The sequence below is a fragment of the Aphelocoma coerulescens genome, chromosome 6 (genome assembly GCF_041296385.1).
Source record: "Aphelocoma coerulescens isolate FSJ_1873_10779 chromosome 6, UR_Acoe_1.0, whole genome shotgun sequence".
In the NCBI taxonomy this organism is placed as follows: domain Eukaryota; kingdom Metazoa; phylum Chordata; class Aves; order Passeriformes; family Corvidae; genus Aphelocoma; species Aphelocoma coerulescens.
Window position 1 is genome coordinate 21,608,848 of NC_091020.1, and position 19,280 is coordinate 21,628,127.

A 19,280-nucleotide genomic window follows, 5' to 3' on the forward strand; every position below is an offset into this window, starting at 1 on the left:
CTGTAAAGTACTTGCTAAAGGGATAGGTGCTGAGATCACTTGTCTTTGCATAAAGAAGACAAAGCGCTCAAGGTGCCCAGCTCCTACTACTATCCACTCTTCATTGAAAAAGTGAGCACAGTCTGTAGAAATACCTGGCAATTGAGGCGTTTCTGAAAATGTACTTCTGATATCTAAGCCGCTTCTGCGCTTCTGACAGGAAACCTTTACATCTGAGAAGAATGGAAATGAGGAAACTCTGAAGGAGTGTAAATCCATGAGGAATGTCAGCAGGAGAAATTTCAATCCATGCCCAATAGAAACTAATTAAGGAGCAAAGGGAAGGAGAACCCTGGCTAAAAGAGGAACAGAAACAAAGCACTAGGTGTTGGAAGGCACTGAAGGCAAGGTCGTCTAAAGGGGAGCGGGCAAAGAGGGGCTCAGTCACCGGGAAATGCAGAGGGGAAAGGTGACGGGGAAAGTGTCAGATGGTAGACAAATAGGAGAAAGCAATGTCAGAGGGATAAAAATTGTGTAAAAATACAATTCAATTAATGTAGTTACATGGCCTAATTAAGTTTTGTAGGTGAAAATGTGTATTTTTGTAACATCAATTTTCTGTGGTAAACAATCAGGTTTTTTTGCCATGGTAACCTTCTGTGCTTGCCAAAGGTAGGACAAACAATGCTTACATCACTCCTACTTCCAAAACACTTGGGTATGCCAAAACATTAATATTAAAATTTTGTGTCATTGTAAAAAGCTTAGGGCTTTCTGAGATATGCAATGTATTATTAAACCCTGGATATGGACTTGTGGCATTAAGGTGTCAACAGCCAGCCCAAGGGTGTGACTCAATAGTACCTGCGACTTGTACCATGTTTCTCTGAATTACCTAAGCTTTCTGTGCTTGCTTGACACCCAGGGAAAACACTGCAAGAGTCTTTTGGCTCTTTCCCAGAAGAATTAGGTTATAAGAATATACTTAATAAGTCTTTAATTTCTTTTGTATATATAGGACCTAGAAAAGAATTTTTCTCCCCCCGCTGGAAACTAAAGACATTAATGGTCTGAATTTTATTTGTAAGACTAAGTATACAGGGATGGATGTCAGATCAATCTGAACAGAACCCGATGCTGGTTACCTTTTTTCCAAGCCAATATCCAAGCAGCCTAAACCAATTTTAATGTCTTTCCACCTGTTCCTATATCCCATGCTGTGAAAATATCACTTGTAGCATTGGGAAATACTCTTTTAGCTGAAACTGGGAAGGTGGGACTCTGAAGATTTTGAATAGCAACACTATTCAACTTAGAGGAGCTCTAAGTGTGGTGTGTTTGGCTGCTCTGGTCACTATTGAAAGCAGATGTCGTTCCTGTCCTTTCCTGTCTGCTGCTTCTGCATTGCAGGGATGGGAGGGAGTACCCAAGTGAGATGAGAGTTGCTTTTTCTGGACAAGAGTTGCTTTTTCTCAGTAGCAATGCTGACAGAAATGGATGTCAAAGGACAGGCTCGGTGAGTTGAACCTGACAAGCTCTGGCAGTGTTTTGCACTGGCACAGAGCCAGGAATCTCCCACAGGAAGACACAGGTTCCGTTTTCTAAATATTATTCAAAAATCCCCTGTAGAGTATTGGTGAATAACATGGCTCTGGTTTTCTCCAGGGCATTCCTATTCCAGCCATGGAATTCAAAACACATTTTGAAAGAGCAAGAAAGAGGAGAAGTACATGAAAGTTGTTTAGAATCAATGTCTGACAATTTTTGCTGTGTTAAGATTTTTTTTTCAGTAAATTTCCATATACAAATCTATTAAGAAAGTCTCCTGTTTTCAGTTCTAAAGTTCAGGTAAAACTTCACTGTTTTTTATATCTTTTGCAATCTGTCACTGGGAATTCAAAATAGAGTTTAAAAAAAACATCAAACAAGCAACCTACACTTAGAGGGAACTGAAAAGCAGGAGCACAGTGTAGAAAGTTCGAATATTAAAAGGCAAGAGAATATAATATGCTCTGTGCAATGCAGCTGTGGCTTAATGCTGATTTGCACATTAGGACTAGATTAGCATCACTCAGACATGAGCTGCATATTGAGTAACTATCACAAGTATGGTACTATTGATGAAAAATGAAACTGCATGGTGCACTTCAGATCTAATATACCATCCTTTTGTGTTTTTAGATTCAACAGAAGTGTAAAGGAAGAGCTATTACTTCTAAATTTTTATGAAATGCATGTAATTTAGTTTCCTATAAAAGTTCAGTTTGATACTCAGTATGTTTATAAAACAGAATATGACATTACCATAAAAATGATTGGGTTTTAGCCACTCAAAGGCAAGAAATATTCAAAGAAATGACCATATAAATGTTGATTACTTCTATTCTGAAGGCAGTCAAATTGATTTGAGGTGCTGTGGCCAACTTATCACAGATTTTGTGGCTATAATGCCTGCATGACTTGACTTTGAACACTTTAAATTTCAAAAAGACCTTAGTCTTGATATATTTGTTTGATTCACTTTCAAATAAAATGCAATTTGCATTTGACATGGACATGTTGTGCAGGACAGCTCCCTAAGTCATTTTGTATTAGTTCAGTGGTGAGCTTTAGGATAATTACCTTTTGCAGCATTTCCCCAACATTTGACAACATTTGTCTTTGGAAAAATTAAAAGGATGAGTGTCCTCGCTGAAAAACCAGGAAATAAAGGCACATCTGGTGGGTTGGTGTTTATATCTTTGATAAAATGCAGTGTGCTGGCTGCAGATCTTTCTTTCCAGGAAAGCTTCCCTCCAATGCTGCCTAGAAGTGGGCTGGCACTGCCTCTGGATGTTGGCATATCTCACTGGCACAAAACACCTGTACTGCATGTGCTTAAGGTGTCAGTGCCATAGCAGGGGTTTGGGGCAGGCTGGAAGAGTCACACAGTGAGAAGAAGGGCTTGTCTGGGAGTTGTGAAGGGTGGGATGGATAGGCACTGGGGTGGTTCCCCTTGGGCTGCCCTCCCTGCCTTCACAGGCACTCGGACGTGCCTTCTGCAGCTGTGATGGAGGAGAGTTTTTCAGCCCATGCAAAGGTAAAACAGTAACTTGTGCCTCTGAATGTGCAGTGGGGGAAGCTCACTGTGTGCTCATGTCAAATACCACAGAGTTGCTTTCTTCATCTGCCAGGCTAGAAGGAATTTTCATTTTTCTGGTGATTACTAACAGATTTCATAGCAAAACCAGATCTGTATCTAAATATTCATCTAACATTGGCTAAACACACAGAAACACTCCACATGTATTGTGACATCTAAATGTGTGCACAGGGTCTCTACGCACACACAGCAGCAAACTTGTATTTGCTTTTTAAAAATTATTATGCAAAAGTAAATCTGCCACTTCTATTTAGTAGATGGCATCAAGCTTGTTCAAGTGTTTTGTTTTATGGGTTTTGGGTCTAGTTTTTTTGGTTCACTGCTGTGTAGTGATAGATGGCCAGCTTTTTTCTAGTGATTCTGAGCTCAATATCCAAAGGTGATATTGAGCTTCTTTTTAGACTTTGCAGATAGCAGTAGAAGGAAATCATATACATCTTATAACTGAAGGATAAACTGAAGTGCAAAACCTCAGATTCTTGCCAAAGGCAGTTAACAGACACATAACAGCTTCAGGGGTTTTGGGATTTTTAAATTCTGAAAAAATTTGTATCTACACAAAACAGTAGATCCAGTTAGGGAATCACACTATAAATCATGCAGACAGAAATCCAGATTTTATACGTGGAAGTGTCCGACATCTGTATATTGCTAAGGTAGATTTACTAAGGCTGTGCTTTCTAAATCACCCCTTGTAGCAGATAAGGAACATTTAATTTCTGGCATAGTACAGATTTCCTGTATATTAGGCTAGGAGCTTGGAATAAAAAACTTGACTGTTGATTTAATTACTTTTAAATTAATGTATTTGTTAGCTTGTACATAGGAGAACAGCATCTTACAATTACCCAAATAAGGCTATTAATGATGGCAAAATATAGATATTTGAATTTTTTTTAGTATTGTCATAATTGTTTCAAGCATGCAGATTTATCATGTTGACAATGCTACTGAACAATTCAATTAAAGAATATATAAAATTTGTAGGAAAGTTTCTACCAGTGTGTGAGACCTGTCTCATTTTTTCTATAATGACATAAAAAATGGATGTTGCTCATTGTATCACATGTATAATGCCATGTTTTCTGCAGTGCAAAATAATATTTAAAGGTATTTTGAAGAGACTACATAGTTTAGAGGACATAGTAGCAAATGCTTTCATTTTTAATCATACTACTTTTGTATTGCAGACTGTCACCAAAAGCTATCCATTGTTCTCCTTGCTTTTTTCACTTGTGTTTTGAATAGGTTACCACTAACATCTGAAATTACTTCTCATATCCTTGTTCACTGCTGCTGTACAGCTTTATTTGCAGAAGCACAGGAAGCCAACACACCCACCCTTAGCTTTAACTTCGCTGCCTTTCATCCAGTGATGAAGACTACAGCACCTTTAGTGATCCAATTTATAGTGGATGAACGGGACAGGAATCTGTGTATTTGACAGCTTTGTTAACCCTACAACATTAGTATGAATTGTTGGTAAAACCCAGTTTTACTCTGTGGCCATGCTGCACCTGCAGTCTCAGGAATTATGTTGCAGTACTGAAGCTCTTGTTAGCATAAACAGCAGGTATAACTCCTGGTGCACCCAGGAAACAATTTTGTTGAGCAATGAATTGCCAAGCAAACATAATATCTCTGCAGTGCATAAATACACCATAACAATAATTTTACCTTTAAAACAGGTCTAAAGGAACTTTTACTTTGATAGCTACACAAATGGAATCAGTGGTAGAGGAACTGCTGCAGTTCAAGGAGTTATTTTAGTCCTCTCTCCTAATTAGTTGCAATCAATTAAACACACTCATACAACAAATTTACAGAGGTCAGGAAAAGACATTGTCAGATTTTTCAGGCATTGTTTCCAGTATGTCTAAACTTTTACTATAAAATTCATGTATAATTCTGTGCTGGTAAATGTTCTTAATCATGCAAGTTTTATGGAAAAGCTTTTACATGAATGATGGCTTTAAAATATCTATATTGTTAAAAAACCCCACTACCTCCTTTAAGTCGTATGTCATGAGATGTCCCCTGCCTCACCTGTGTGCTGATGGCTGATATTACGTATCTGCCCTTTCTCTGGAGCAGGGGAAGGACTGACTGAAATTTTTTTTATGTATTGGGATTCCTTGAGTCAGAGGTGTAAATCAACCCACTCAAATGCAAAATCAAAGCAATTGATGAAATGTGTATAAAGAAGGAAAATTTCAGGTTATTTCCTGGCACTGTAAGGAGTACAGTTCTCATGGTGAAATACACCTTAGTGAGAGGTCTTATGGAATATTTACTTACCAAGAAATGAGATCCATTCATGCACAGTTTTTCTACAACCGCAGCAGATTCAGGCATTCCAAACTGAGGTGAGAAAAAAGACAAGAATATCACAGTAGTATGAAACTTGACATTTGTAAACAAGCTAATTAATATTTCTGTGCTCAAACTCTCGGAGTTGTGGAAATTGTTATACTACTTGACAAGGATAATTAGAAAAAGAATATTGAGTAAGTGTAATGCTTAGGCAATGACTTTCACATATGAGATAAGACACAGTACTTCCTCTTTCTTAGGAAGAAAGATTACAGGGAATAAGGGCCAATAAATTGTGAGTGGAGTAGACAAGAAAAGAAACTATGAAGCAGCAAATGCCATATAAATGGAGTAAGGAGCCTAACAGAAGTACTGTGGATTGCTGTGGGGTAAGAAGCCAGAACTAGAAACAGGTTAAAAGGTATCTGAGGCAAAAGTTCATCAGTAGCCATGTCATCATCCCACATGCCTGTTTACCAGCCTCTGTTTGCTCTGGTGGCTGCTCAGCTTCAGCACCAGATACTTGGGCTGTGTCTTGCACTTACCATGATGATGGGCATTGCTGAATGAATTTAGGTTCAGAAAGAGGATTTCTTTTCTGTAATGTGGTTATGGTAATGCTGTTTTTTAAGAAAGTTGATGTTGATTATAAATTAAAATGAAACTGGCATGTCCAGAAATATTACATCTTGAAATAGAACCAAAGACTAAATAGTAATTTGGGGAAAAAAATAAAGGCAGACACATTGGATTTCCTATTAAAAAGTAGAAAAGAATGGATTGGGGCTGAAGATGCCCTAAAAAAATCTCACAGTGTGTTAGATGGCTTAGTGTGGCTTTTAAAAGAAATGACAGTTATGCATGAAAAGTGACAAAAAAATTTAGAATTTTTTTCTTTAAGAATGTATCATTGTCAAAATGAGTTTTAGTATTTGTAATGCTTAGATGTAAATGTCTGTAGCAGTAGTGACCAAATCAGATACTAACAGAGAAATATTGGTGAAATAAGTTCTTCTCATAGATATAGTTATGTGGCTTTTCTAAGATAATTCTTTATTTATAGACTACTTAAAACTGATCATGCTTAAATAGTCAACGTGTATTTTATCTACATTTTTGATATGAAAATGTCCTGTTCAGACATATATTCAGATTCTTTTTGGCCTGTTAGCTGATATACCTGGGCTTATAATTTTTTATCTACTATGATTGGGAGAGTCCTGCTTGTTTGCAATACAGAATAGACCAAAATTCAAAGGAGAGGGTTCTTGTGGTTGTTGGACCAGTGGCTGGTTGTGGATTATGTTAATTTGCCATCAGTTGCACTGGTGGTGGTGGAGAGGCAAAGAATCAAGGCTATGCACTCTCTGCTCTTGGCTTTTGCCCATCTATTTCTAGTTTCTAGCTCTATCTCCAGCTATTGGTTTGATGAGCTGCTTTTGAGCTTTGCATTGTGCTATTAATCAAGCTTTTGGGTAAGGGAAAAAACTATTTTTACATGGTTAATGCATCTGACAAGTGGGTGTCTTGCTACTGGTGTTTAGTGATGACCATGGAACCTTTCATTTTCTTGAGATTGCCTTAACTTTTCTTACAAGTACCTTAAGATCAGTACTGGAAGAGGGACCAGACTACATGGCAAATGGAGGCCAAGTAACTCTGAAAACAACATGAAGTATTTCAGTGCTGTTGCAATTACAGCATAGATACAAGATGACAGGAAGGTACATACACATGGCTAACAGGTCTCCATTAGTGCCTTTGCTTGTTAATGAGGAAAAACTCAACATCTGTATGGTTAATTTTTATTTAGTAGTTAATTTATTGATTTTATAAAAAATGCCTTTCATGAGGCTGGAAACACTTTTCAGAATGGGTGGTTAAGAATTTTTGTAGTCAGGACGCAAAAAAAATCTGTATCATTAAGACTTTTAAATTTAACAAAGTGCTAAAATTGCACGGTACATATGTACATACCCATTTTCCATATATATTGTTGCACCAAGATGAATATACCTCTTCTGGAAAACTCAGTCTCAGTCACAGCATATGGAAGCTGATGTCACTTTCCTGAAGGTCGGTATATTGCTTTCTGTTCAGTGCTCACTGCTTGTCTATCTTGTGTACCTGTACTGCACACTACTCAAAACCTTCTCTGAACCCAGATGATTTTTTATTTAAATCTGAGCTGTTCTACAGCATTTTTTATTATCCAAGTGCTTCAGGAACACTAACTGCTTTTTCTGAGACTACTCTCTGACATGAAAACTTCATTTATAAGGGGAGTTAAGATGCAGAAGAAATAAAACTCACACAGTATCCAGTGGGTTTGGATACCTAACTACAACTGTTTAGATCGAAGAAATATAAATGTATATTTGCATATTCAATATTTTTCCATTTTTACCTTCTGAGCAGAGCTGCCACTGTGGTCATAGCTCTTGCCTCCCACTCCTGCAAGTCAAGCACTTGGGAAATGTCATGTTTTTTCCAGGTGACTTGCATATCTTCAGGTAAAATTTTGTGCTGGGGCAGTAACAGGGTCTGATATTTCAAGGCAGAACTAAATCAACAGTACTATGTATTTGTTCTCTGGTTTTCAGCAAGCCCTGGCCATGTGCACCTTGCAATTTCTGTAATGGCATAGAATAATACAGAAATCTGCTGGTTTCTCTGCATTGGCAGAGGCACGTTTTTGTCAATGGAAAAGGTAGTATGTGAAGAAGCAATTACAAGCTATCATGGTGTGCATGTTAAAGGTAGGAAATTCAGGCTGTGGAGGTAAAAATGTTCTGGCACATTTTAGTACTCGTTTCTGCAACCTTAACAGCCTTTTTTTAGGCTTCATGCACACGTATGGCCAGTGTTGGGGTGAGGAGATTCAGCACAGCCCCCAGCATGTGTTCTGACTATGGAAATGATGGAATAGCTGGTGCTGAGGCTCTCTGGAGTGTTGGCAGTGGGAGCTCACAGCTCTGCCCACAGTGGCCACAGGCAAATGGCTGGGCCAGTCTTTGATACACAGAATGGCCAAAAACTTAATGTGGATATGCTGAAGTAATTGGTTTATTTAGCCACTTTAATTAGCCTTGTGAGTGTAAGCATATGCATTGACAGCTCTTTATAAAGTTGGAAGACTCACTGTTAACAAGTATGAAGCCAGTAGTTATGGTGTGCCTGAAATTTCCCTGGAAACCTCGGAGCTGTTGAATGATTGTTATTAATTTTCTGTCTTGTATTCTGCATAGAATTGCAGGGTACTTTAAAACCATTCTAACTTCTATAAATTAGCCTGATTTCCTTTAAGCTGAAAGGCTTTGAGCTAATTAATCCTCTGAGTAACTGCTCACAGTACTAAGTTCACAGCTTAGCTGATCCATTACCATTGTGGTGTGAATTAATTCCATGGAATATGTTAGCTTTCTCAGGGTGGGAACAGTGGTCCACCTATGATACATCTCCATTGTGAAACTGTTTGTGGTTTTGTTGTCTTTTAAATTTTTTTAATTGTACATGAATAAGCATATGTATTTATACACAGACAAAATGAACAAAATAATAAAATTATAGTTTTAAAGTGTGGCCTACTTTTTATCTGGGTACAAATGGAACTCCTGCGGGAAGACTTCATAGCATCATTGTGTTCCTTGACAAAGATTGTGTGTTCCTTCAGTTGAAAAGGATGAGAAACCTTAATGACCATAAATTCTGACTGTTGGTGTAAAGAAGGTACTGGAAAAGATTGGTGCTCTTACAGTTAGAATTAGGATAAACATAAGAAAAAAAAGCCCTATATACAAAATTATATTGAGTACTTGCATAAAAACAAACAAAAGGGATATAAAATGAGATTATATATCCAATTGCATGAATGGACTTTATAAGTTACAGGTAGAATTCTAAAACCTGAGTCATAGTGTTCAGTTAGTTATAAGGAAAAATATGGTAACAAAAAAAGGCTATTATCACGAAGGATGTATTTTATGTATCTGAGAGATTAGTAAGGTAGTGAAAGATGTCTGGAAAGGAGCTTAGAATACTTTGTGCAATTCAGGTTATTTTAGATATACTAGAAAGGACATTGTAGAACAAAGAAATGTACAAGCCAACAAAGGAATGACTCAAAAACCCCCCAAAAGCTTGAGTACATTAAACTTAAACAACATCTCGCAACTACTGTGTGTGTATATGCATTGAGAAGAAAAGATGAACAGTAGATTCTTATTGACATACTGTAAAATTTAAAGCTATGTTCAAATATAAAACTAGACATACTTTCTGTGAAATGATTATTTCTTTCCAGAAGGAAATAAATTTGGGCATGCAATACCTTTTCTCTTATAAGAAATATTCCTGTGAGCAACTTTTTTTTGTATGAGTTGTAATGTAGGAGATCTTAGCTTCTGCCATGAATTAGATTTCTATAGAAAACAGGAGAGTAACAAAAAACTCAAGTTATATTAATATAAGTGGTGATTAAACTTTTTTTTGTGCTTTTAAATATTTGTGCTAGATTTAGGATAAGATATCCAGTTTTCAAGGATAAATCCAGTAAGTGTTTCTGCTAGCTGAATATAGACTGAACTTTAAGTGTTACATAACAGATTCAGTACCTGTCTTAAGAGATCTGCAACTTGAAAAGCTGTCCAGTTCTCAAACTCCTCTTGAGATGGTAGTTTTGTGGTCATGCTTCTATCCAGGGAGAAAGACTTGATCTGCATGAGTAACACTGAACTCTTGCTTTGGTGTTTTTCACTGACCTAATGTGGAAATCTGAGAAGGAAGTCCTTTTTGCAACTTTTTTCCTGTTTGCTCACTTAAAGTGAACGCCTATAAAGGGTAATTTAGGAAGTATCAATGTTCTTGTGTGAGTGACTCCAGTATAAGGAAACTGGTTGTTATATCAATATATGCCCATAGGTGTCATTACTGAAAAAGTGGAAGTGTCTCATCTGCTATCTTTCAAATTTTCCTGCATGTATTTTCAGAGTGACTGACAGGTCAATTATTGGCAGTGAATACCTTTTTGCTATTTTCTGACTTGGCAAAACACTGAATCTGGCAAAATTCAACTGGAATTTCAGAAACAAGATAGAAGCTCTTGCATCTTAAATTTGGCCTGCTCGGAATAATCTTCCAGGTGCCTGGCTGGCATATTATGAAAAAATTATGTTGAATTTCACAGTGCTTTATAGTGTTCAATGTTTCATAATGTTGGCTGTGAGTTTCTCCAAGGGGGTCACCATCTTCCTGGATGACAGGAGGCAGCAATAATCTCTCTCCACTGTATGCAGAACCAGAAGAGAGAGGTGCATGTGTTTCTTAACAGATTTTGCTTGCCTAGTTTGAGTGCAGGAGTGATTTTGTCAGTTGCAGATTCTTCATGTATTGTGAAGGTGGGAAGCAGCTGGATAGGAGATGTGTGAGTTACAGGTTTAATGATTGCTTACAGGAAACAACAAAACAGATAGCATCAGATGTGAAACATGAATAATGTGAAGTGCAGATACTTATGTGGTACAGGATATTTGCTGACTGAGTAGGTGTAAGCAGTCCTAGTTCGGAACATCTCAAAGGCAAATTAAAAATAGTGCTTTAAGAATTTTGCAGCTCAGTGCGTGCTGCCAGCCGTGCCTGCTCCTGCTCCTCCTCCTCGGACTGTCCATCAGGCCAGGAGCATTTTCTGAAATACTGAGGTGTGAGGAACTGCTCCTGGCTGCCAGCTGCCCTCTGCTGTCCCGTTCTTGCACTGCCTGGTGCCTGCAGGATGAGCTGGAGCTCTGCCCTGCCAGCTCCCCCAGCTTGCTGTGCCCAGGCATCCTCCTTCTCCTACCTGCTCTCCCCCAACACTAAATTGTGGCTAGATCTTCTGTGTTGACATTGCCTTAAGTTGTATGCTAGGCTCTTAGGACAGTACTCTTGAAAGGCTAGTGTTTATGCAGTGCACCTCTCTTTGCTGAGTGAGGCAGATTTATTTGGGAAGGTCATGCTCAGTTTTGTGCTCCCAGCGGGTCTGTAGCGTATGTGGCTGAACTTATGTGCTCCCAATGGGACTTTAAGACTTGCAAGAAATATTTTTCCATTTGTGTTTTAGTCAAATTAAACATCATGACAAGAGAAAAAAAATAGTAGAAACCAGGGACATGGAGAGGCTCATCTGGGATCCTGTGTCTTGTCTCTTGATGCTGATGTTGCCCTTGGCTTGATCGGTGCTGTAGGTTTCTGTCCTTAAGTGTGTGTAACAGAAATGGAGAGTATTGTCATGCACTTCCACTTGCTTTCCTCTACCCTCAAGGGGATTATTTCAAGAATTGTTGGCTGCAGAACCCCAGATTTGATTACTGATTCTACTTAGTACTTCATACTTCTAGTTCCTCTGTGTAATGTATCACCTTCCATGGTGCAAGCAACCCAAATAAATATGTGCACTTGAACACGTGTTGGCTCTGGGGGCTGTAGTGGGGGGAATTCTTGAGCAGAATACTGAGGCTTCCAGAGTTCCCCAGATACAGACAGGCCACAGAAATGGTTTCTTTCCAAACTTCCAGGTGCTTACATAAAATTTTGAAGCAGATTGTAGGTACTTGAATGTGAAACAGCACTAGCCTAGGGCAGGTCAGGCTTGCTTGCTACTTGAACATTCCCTTGAGCCTCCTGATCTGCCGTGAACACTGGCAGACTTAAAAATGTATTTGGGTACATGTGCAGAGAGTAATCTGCTATTTTAAAAACTTGTATTTACTGGAGACATTAACAATTTTAATCTGTACTGTTTCACTCCTCCAAAAAAAGGTAGAAATCTCATTCTATATATTAAGAAATTTCTTTTCTTTTTTTTTTTTTTTGGAGCCCTAATAAAAAAAGTACTTGAGAACTACCAAATTTCAGAGGGATCTAAATGTGTGCATTTTATATGCTAGGCATTTTGTACTCTAAAGAGAAATTCATTCCCATACAGAACCTCTATATCAAAGCAGAGTTAACACATCTTTACACTATATATTTGCAAAAGTTCATTTCCTAGAGTCTGAAATGTGCAAGCAATGTAAAGAACAAGTTTTTGCATGCTACAGCTCCTTGACTTTTTGTAAATTAAGTTCTCAATTTATGATTTCATAGAGATTGTTAAAAAGCAGTATAAAAATGGTTTCCTAGATCATACCACTGCCATTTCTGACTAAATACTCTCTATATGTTCATGAACATAAGCACTAAATGTGTTAAACTTATCTCAAAACTTTTAAAGTCAAGTTTTGCTTTGCAAAACCCTGTAGCAGCTGCAAGCAACTTGTTTAACTGGATGTAACACTGGAATACTGCCCTCAGGAAAATATACTTGAGCAAAATAGCTCAATGAAATATTACTGTACAGAAAATATGGACCATTGTCCTGGTTTGTGTTTTCCCATCTTATACAAGAATAATGAAAGTAACATGACTTACCACATACTCTTTTTTTTTTCTCCCAAGCGCACGTTGGAGTCGATTCCCAATAAGTTAAAGGAGCAGTTTCTCATGTCTGTTCTTCCTCCTTAAACTGTCCCATATGTATTTTGTTGTTGTTAGTGTGATTGACAGGCTTGGCATTTATGGTGGGTGGGAGAAAAACATTCTTAAAGTAAAAAGCTAGAATATACTCGTAGTCTAAAGAAGTCTACAAAGAATGTTGGAAAATGGAGTCTTGCTTGCAGCTATCTGTCTAGAAGTTTGATAAAAGTCTTGCTAATTGGTTTTGTCTTTTTTCTGTTTTTCATTTAACAGGAAATAAAAATAGCAACATAATCAACAGAAATCACAGAGTCTGAAAGGGACATGGAGAGATCTTGGCAGGGCTTCAGCAGAGAGGCAGGATCAAACACAACTAGAGGAAATTGGGTCAGTTTTGGAAATCAGTTTGGTAACTCACTTTTTTTAACTGAGTTCTTGGGGGTACATCAGATTGTCACCATGTCCTTGAGTGGAACAGCAGGAAGATGATCTATAATAAATTTTGTGCTCTACTGCAGGAGGGAGCAAAAGGAAATGTCTGTTTGTAAGGATAATTGCTGTCTAAGCATCAGATGGGCTCAACTAGGACATCCTCCTGTTTCTGAAGGAGCAAACCCAGTTTCATTAGCATTTGTTCATAAGTAGTGGTTTGGGAAACTCTTGTTAAGTCTTTTCACTTTCAGCACACTCTTCAACTTGGTTGTGTCTTACTGAAAAATGAGGTATCTAAACTAGTCCCAGTATACTGTTTATCTCATGGAAACTACTTCTGGCTCAGTGATATCCTGACAGACTTTAGGACTATGCTTGTTATGCAGCACCCATGTTATTAACAGAATCCTGAATACAATTAAAACCAGGACAAACTCCTGGGGAACTCTACTTGAAATACTCTTTGAGTTTGGAAGTGATTCACAGGATATTTTCTCAATGAGAGTCAGATGAGCTCTTACAACAGACAGTGCTTTAATCACATTTCTCTAGTTTGTACGTGATGATTTTTTTTGTGGGACCTCATTAAAAGCATCAGTGATAATATGGGCCTTGTGCCCCTTATCTAGGTAGCTATCATAATGAGGAAGGAAATGAGACTTGTTTGTCACAGTTTGTTACTGAAAAATCAGTTTTTACTGCAGAAACAATTTATAGGGATATTGAGGCCCCAAAATTTGTGTTGTATATTTGTGAGAATTGAAGCTGGGCTGACTATTCTGTAGTTTGCTCTCCTCTTTTCCACCCCTCATGTTCAAGGGGAGATGTTTGCCCTTCTTTAGTTACATGAGGTATGAAAACGCAGTTCCAGAGTCTTGAGTTTCCTTTGTGACTGAAGTAAATTATTTTTTATGATTTTGATAAACCAGTTAAGGAGTTTTTCAGAGGCCAAAGAGAATTGTGCCTGCCTAAGAACTTCATGGATCTTTGAAAATCTCCTTATTTTCTGTTGCAGTGTTTTCCTCCATCTTTGTTTCTGTGAGAGCATTCAGTACTGTAACAGGGAGAATTACAGGACATAATATATCCCTGTTTGTCCAAAAGTTATGAAAGTCTTAACGTTATGAAATGGGCATGTGGGTTTTTAGGTGTCTGCTATTCTAGTTTTGGTATGTGGCATTTCTTGGGATCACAAAAGACTGAGATCCAATGAAGCCTCAAATGGAAAAAATGCGAAAACAAACCCCAAACCCCCAAAAACTTGCTGAGAATGGTCAGTACCCTTGCTACACCAAGGCTGCACACTGATTTGAAGCCTATCACCTTTAAATCACTTCCACTCTATACAGTTTGCTGCATAAATATGCCCTTTATCTCAGTCATTCTTCAACCCATTTCTGGGGCATGTAGTTTCAACTGAATTTTAATTATTGCCGGATGCTAGGGGATTTTGTTTGCATGTTTTGTCACAGAGGCTGGATACATGACATAAAACCCATTGTCTCAAGGACAATTGCTTTTTATGTTATCACTCAACCTTCTGAAATCTTTTTATATGGCTTTCCATTGTTAGTTTGACCTTCTCTTTGAATCTAGCAACAGATTCAGCTGTTATTCTAGAGAGCTTTACTACAATGAACCATGATTAAAAATGTACTTATTCTCATAGGTATTTGTTTGTAACCTGGATTTTGCACATAGTTTTCTTTATCTTTTCAAAAATTTGTGTTTTTAACTAGTACAATAAAATATGACAGTAATAAAACCACAACCTGCTAAAGAAGTGACATTATTCATTAGAAATTCTCTTTGATTTTTTTGAAGGCTGGAATTGATGGTGTAGTGCTTGGTTGTGGTATCCTTTGCAAGTACTCAGTAGTCTTTGCTGTTTAACTGAGCCACTTTTTTGATTATTATTCTTTTGAACACCTTGGCAAAATTTGCTGTCTATTCCTCTAGGTTCATGTGCTGCCTTGTATAGTTTGCACTTAGACTTTATATAGTTTCTTTATAAAGCCTTTCCTTTGAAATTCATCTCTGTTGACTCTTCTGATAAAATATGGAAAAATGTGTATGAACAGCTTTCCATCTGGCAGCATTTACATGCACTAAAACCTAGTGAGTAAATTTAAAACCAGAAAAACAGTATTATTTCAGTGTCTTGCCTTATTTAAATAAAATTCCTAGGCAACTTAAATTTGAAATGTTGTGGCTTATGCTTGTTTTAACTTTTTTTTTAATATTCTTCGATGGATTTTGTTAGTATAATGAGTTCTTGTTCAACCACTATTGATTTTTGTGAGGCTTGAGCATTGATATGTGTAGAAAGTATTTCACTATGCCCATGACTCTTGATATGAAATAAATGGAAAAATGTCAAAGTAATGCTTCAGCTCCCAGTGGGCATCATGGCATGGTATTTTACAGTGGAAGATCTCAGTGCACCCTATTGGTGTATGCATACTGTATAGTACAGTGCCACAGGATATTATGGTCCTGTATTACAGTGTTTCCGTGATTCTGACATGCAGGTTTCATTAAAAAACTTGTACCAGGTGAATTCACGAAGGTCAGAACTTCCGTTCTCTTACTTATTTAGAACAATTGAGATAGAGGGAACAGGACGCTGCAAAATCCAGGACCTTTCTGTAGGACAGAAGGAGGCCTGAGGGAAACTGGTTAAATGTCATATAGAGGAGGGAGAGTCTGAGAACAGAATCTGCAATATCAAGTTGTTTGGGCAAGGTATTTATTGCTTATTGTCACAAAGAGAGCATGTGGAAGGAAGGAAGGAAAGGAGCAAAAAGTGATTGTTTTGGGAGGACCAAAGGGTTTGGCAAAGCATACTATGCACTATTCAAGAAGGACGGGGTGGAGTGTCCGTGTCAGCTGGCCAGCATCCAGATATTGTTTGGACCAAAAATAAGCAGACCTCCTCTCTACTTCCAATCAGCAGATCCCTGAAAATGGAGTTGGGAAAATGAAGTTCTGAGCTTGTTAAATAAAGGCAGACAAAAGGAGGAATTCCAAAGAGGGATGGGGGCTTGAAGATAGATTAAGAAATAGATAGAAGATAGAGAAATTGAAGAGATTGACAAGGGGAGAGGGTTTAGAAGTGGAAGGATACAAAAAGCAAAGAAAAGGAGAAAGGAGACAAGCTGTATAAATAGGGAATGTTTCTCAAGGTTTTTGGATTCATAAATAGGGCTCTTACATGTCTTATGTCCTTAGCCTGCTGACATAGATAAAACTTAATGAGCAGAGTTTATTTGACAGTCAACAGAGAATATAAAATCTCAATAAGTAAGAAGGACCTTGAAAGCTGAGAGAACTATTTTTTTTTTTTTTTTACATTCTGACTGTATTTAGGGAGATAGCAAAAAGATATTTCAAGTGATACTATGTTTATGATAATAAATTGTAAATGAAAAACCTATCAAGAAGAAAATGACAAACTGCTTTTGATTTTTTCTCATTTGGCTCACAAAACAAACTCAGTAATTTCATAGCCTTTTATTCTAGATCCTTTTTATTAGCTTGGTTTAGTTTATCATTAAGGTAATGGTAATGTCGTTGAACATCTATCACCATGGTATTAAGTGAAATTACATTTAGATAAAATGCTCTCATGATTACAGGAGAGGTATGACAGGAGCAAACACTCAGTGACAGATCGTTTCCCACACCAAATGTGGAGGAGTCTTCTATTGCTATATGCTGAATAAAGCCAGAGTGCTTATGTCAATTCTCTTTTCATTTTTCTTGTGAACCTGCTTTTGTCAAGCTTCCTCTCATACCTTTAGCATCTCCAGTTCTATTGCCACAGAGATACTCAAGAAAAACTGTGAGTTTTCTCACAGGTATTTTCTTTGCACAGTGCCAAAATGCCTTGTATGAATCAATGACAATACAGAGTTGTTTTTGTTTATTCTCTCCTCTCTTCCAAAGCCAGAAGCCACCCTAATCATGTTGTTTTCTTTCCAAGGAAATATTGTGTTGCCTATTTGAAAAATGCTGAGGGGATTTTGTTGTACCAGGTGGAATTAGTGGAAATGAGGGTAGTAGTTAACTGCTGCTTATATTGGTACTGTTAAAGTGTATCTCAAGATTTTTTGCTGTTTCTAGGGAATGTACTAGGAAATGCTGGGCTCAGTATTGATGCATATTGGAAACCAGTGGACGATACTCCAGTAACACTCCTCTTGTGTGTTGTAAACATTCCTCTGATAAGCTGTATAGGAGTCTAGATATGAGGTGTTTGGTATGCATCCATCTACTGACAGCATTATAAATATTGCATTTCTGACCTTCAGATTTTCTCTTTTGATCTCTGGTTAAATGATGTATTTGCCAGTTTGACACTGCTGACATTCTGTCTGTTTGGTCTAGCATTGTTATACCGTGATTCCTTGTGATCCCATTGTCATGGGAATGATCTATCTCAAATGATGAATATACTTTGAAGCAATGTGGGGAATAAACACACTGGCTAAACGCCATTTGCAGAAAGAGTTTTTCTTGTAAAATACCTACTTCAGTGTACAGTATAAATTATTTACCTAATGTCAGTGTATTTAAGAACACTGCTGTTTTATCAGATAGTATAAAAGAGGATAAGCTACTATTTGGGTGGATAGTAAGTGTCTTATGGTTTTAATCAGATTTCTCCTTACTTTTGTTTTTCCTTGCACTGCATTGGGCAAACTTGCATTTGCAAGGCAATAAACTGAACAGTAGTAGAAATAGAAGTTTCCTGTTTTCCCTCAATGATGAATGCTTCACTTCTCTAGTTTCTCTAGAAATATTCTCTTATCTAGAACTGCTGAATATTAACTTCACTTTCACAGAAGTGAGCCATAAACCACAGGAAGTCAGTGAAGAAATGAACACAAAAATTTGCACTCTAGTATAATGTTTTTCATATACTTGTTTTAAGTTTTTTAACACCTCAAAAGCAGTCCTACCTTAGAATTCCATGCCTGTTTTCAAAAGCTGATTTGATGTATGATGTGAATAAAGACTTGATAATGTTACCTGTATTCCTGATAAATTGAAGTCTATTTAGATTCAAGTATTTTATGAAAAGTCAGTGGGAGTTTTTTATGCATAACCTTCATGTCCTCATTCCTTTGTTATTAAAATGAAATGAGAATTAAAAAAAAAAAGTTGACAATAAATGTCAGACTGATAAAAACCTCACCACTGACCTTCAAAGCAATGAGATTTGACTATGATATGGTTATCCACTGAGGCCAGAAGTTACAAATCAGGTGATGAAGTGATGACTTTCATCCTCTGGAACATACACGTTCTGCACAACATCCCATGCCTCATTTTTCACCTCTTTTCTGCTGTCCAGAGCATGATCTACTCTTTCTGCTTGCAGTGTTGCATCTCTCCATTGTTGGTAGACTATGGCAGAGAATTGAATTCCTGGCAGTTCTCTCCTTGGTCAGCTGTGCCCCAGTTCATACTACTTCATGTGCATTGTATGCTGTGCTGTGTATATAATTGGTGCATATGAGTGCAAAAGCTATGGGAACATACACTGGCCCTGATACACCTGTATCAGCAAAATGAAATGGAATGGCCCATAGCTTATAACAGATTAGAAGTTATTTAATGTCCTAGTAAAATTGCTTTCAACTGTGTTCATCTCTGCTCTTTCCTGTTGACTTTGGGGGCTGACCTTTAGTTCGACTTTCAGGCATGGACATAATTTTATTGTTTAGAGTTAATGTTCTGTCACAGCGTGTGCTGCAGGCACTCTGATCCAGTGTCCCTTTTGCATCACTGAGATGATGCCATCAGTGGCTTAACCAGCCAGTCCATCTTTTGGATTTCTACTGACAGTTTGCAGGGTGCTTACAACAGCTTCAGTCATGTTTTTGTTTCTGGTTTTAAAGAAAGCTCAAGAACATGTAAG

At 37.6% G+C, this 19,280-nt stretch overlaps 2 protein-coding genes across 21 annotated transcripts in view; one reads left to right on the forward strand and one right to left on the reverse strand.

The window, feature by feature from the left end:
* BLNK (B cell linker) overlaps positions 1 to 10,157 on the reverse strand; it is a 92,188-nt gene extending 82,031 nt beyond the window's left edge. For all 8 annotated transcript variants that reach the window (XM_069019739.1, XM_069019734.1, XM_069019733.1 and 5 more), the window contains exons 1-2: positions 10,048 to 10,157; positions 5,420 to 5,482 (exon numbers count right to left, since the gene is read on the reverse strand). In XM_069019739.1, coding sequence (XP_068875840.1) covers positions 5,420 to 5,482; positions 10,048 to 10,155 — 171 coding nt within the window. In that variant the 5' untranslated portion in view covers positions 10,156 to 10,157. The remainder of the gene's footprint in view (positions 1 to 5,419; positions 5,483 to 10,047) is intronic.
* DNTT (DNA nucleotidylexotransferase) overlaps positions 1 to 19,280 on the forward strand; it is a 140,087-nt gene that overhangs the window by 16,733 nt on the left and 104,074 nt on the right. The window contains exon 2 of one of the 13 annotated variants that reach the window (XM_069019749.1): positions 13,196 to 13,309. The exons of 11 other annotated variants lie outside the window; for them this stretch is intronic. The gene's annotated coding sequence lies outside the window, so the exon portion shown is untranslated. Of the gene's footprint in view, positions 1 to 5,513; positions 5,824 to 13,195; positions 13,310 to 19,280 lie in introns of those variants that run through there. One more of the 13 variants, XM_069019752.1, reaches the window with a different exon arrangement.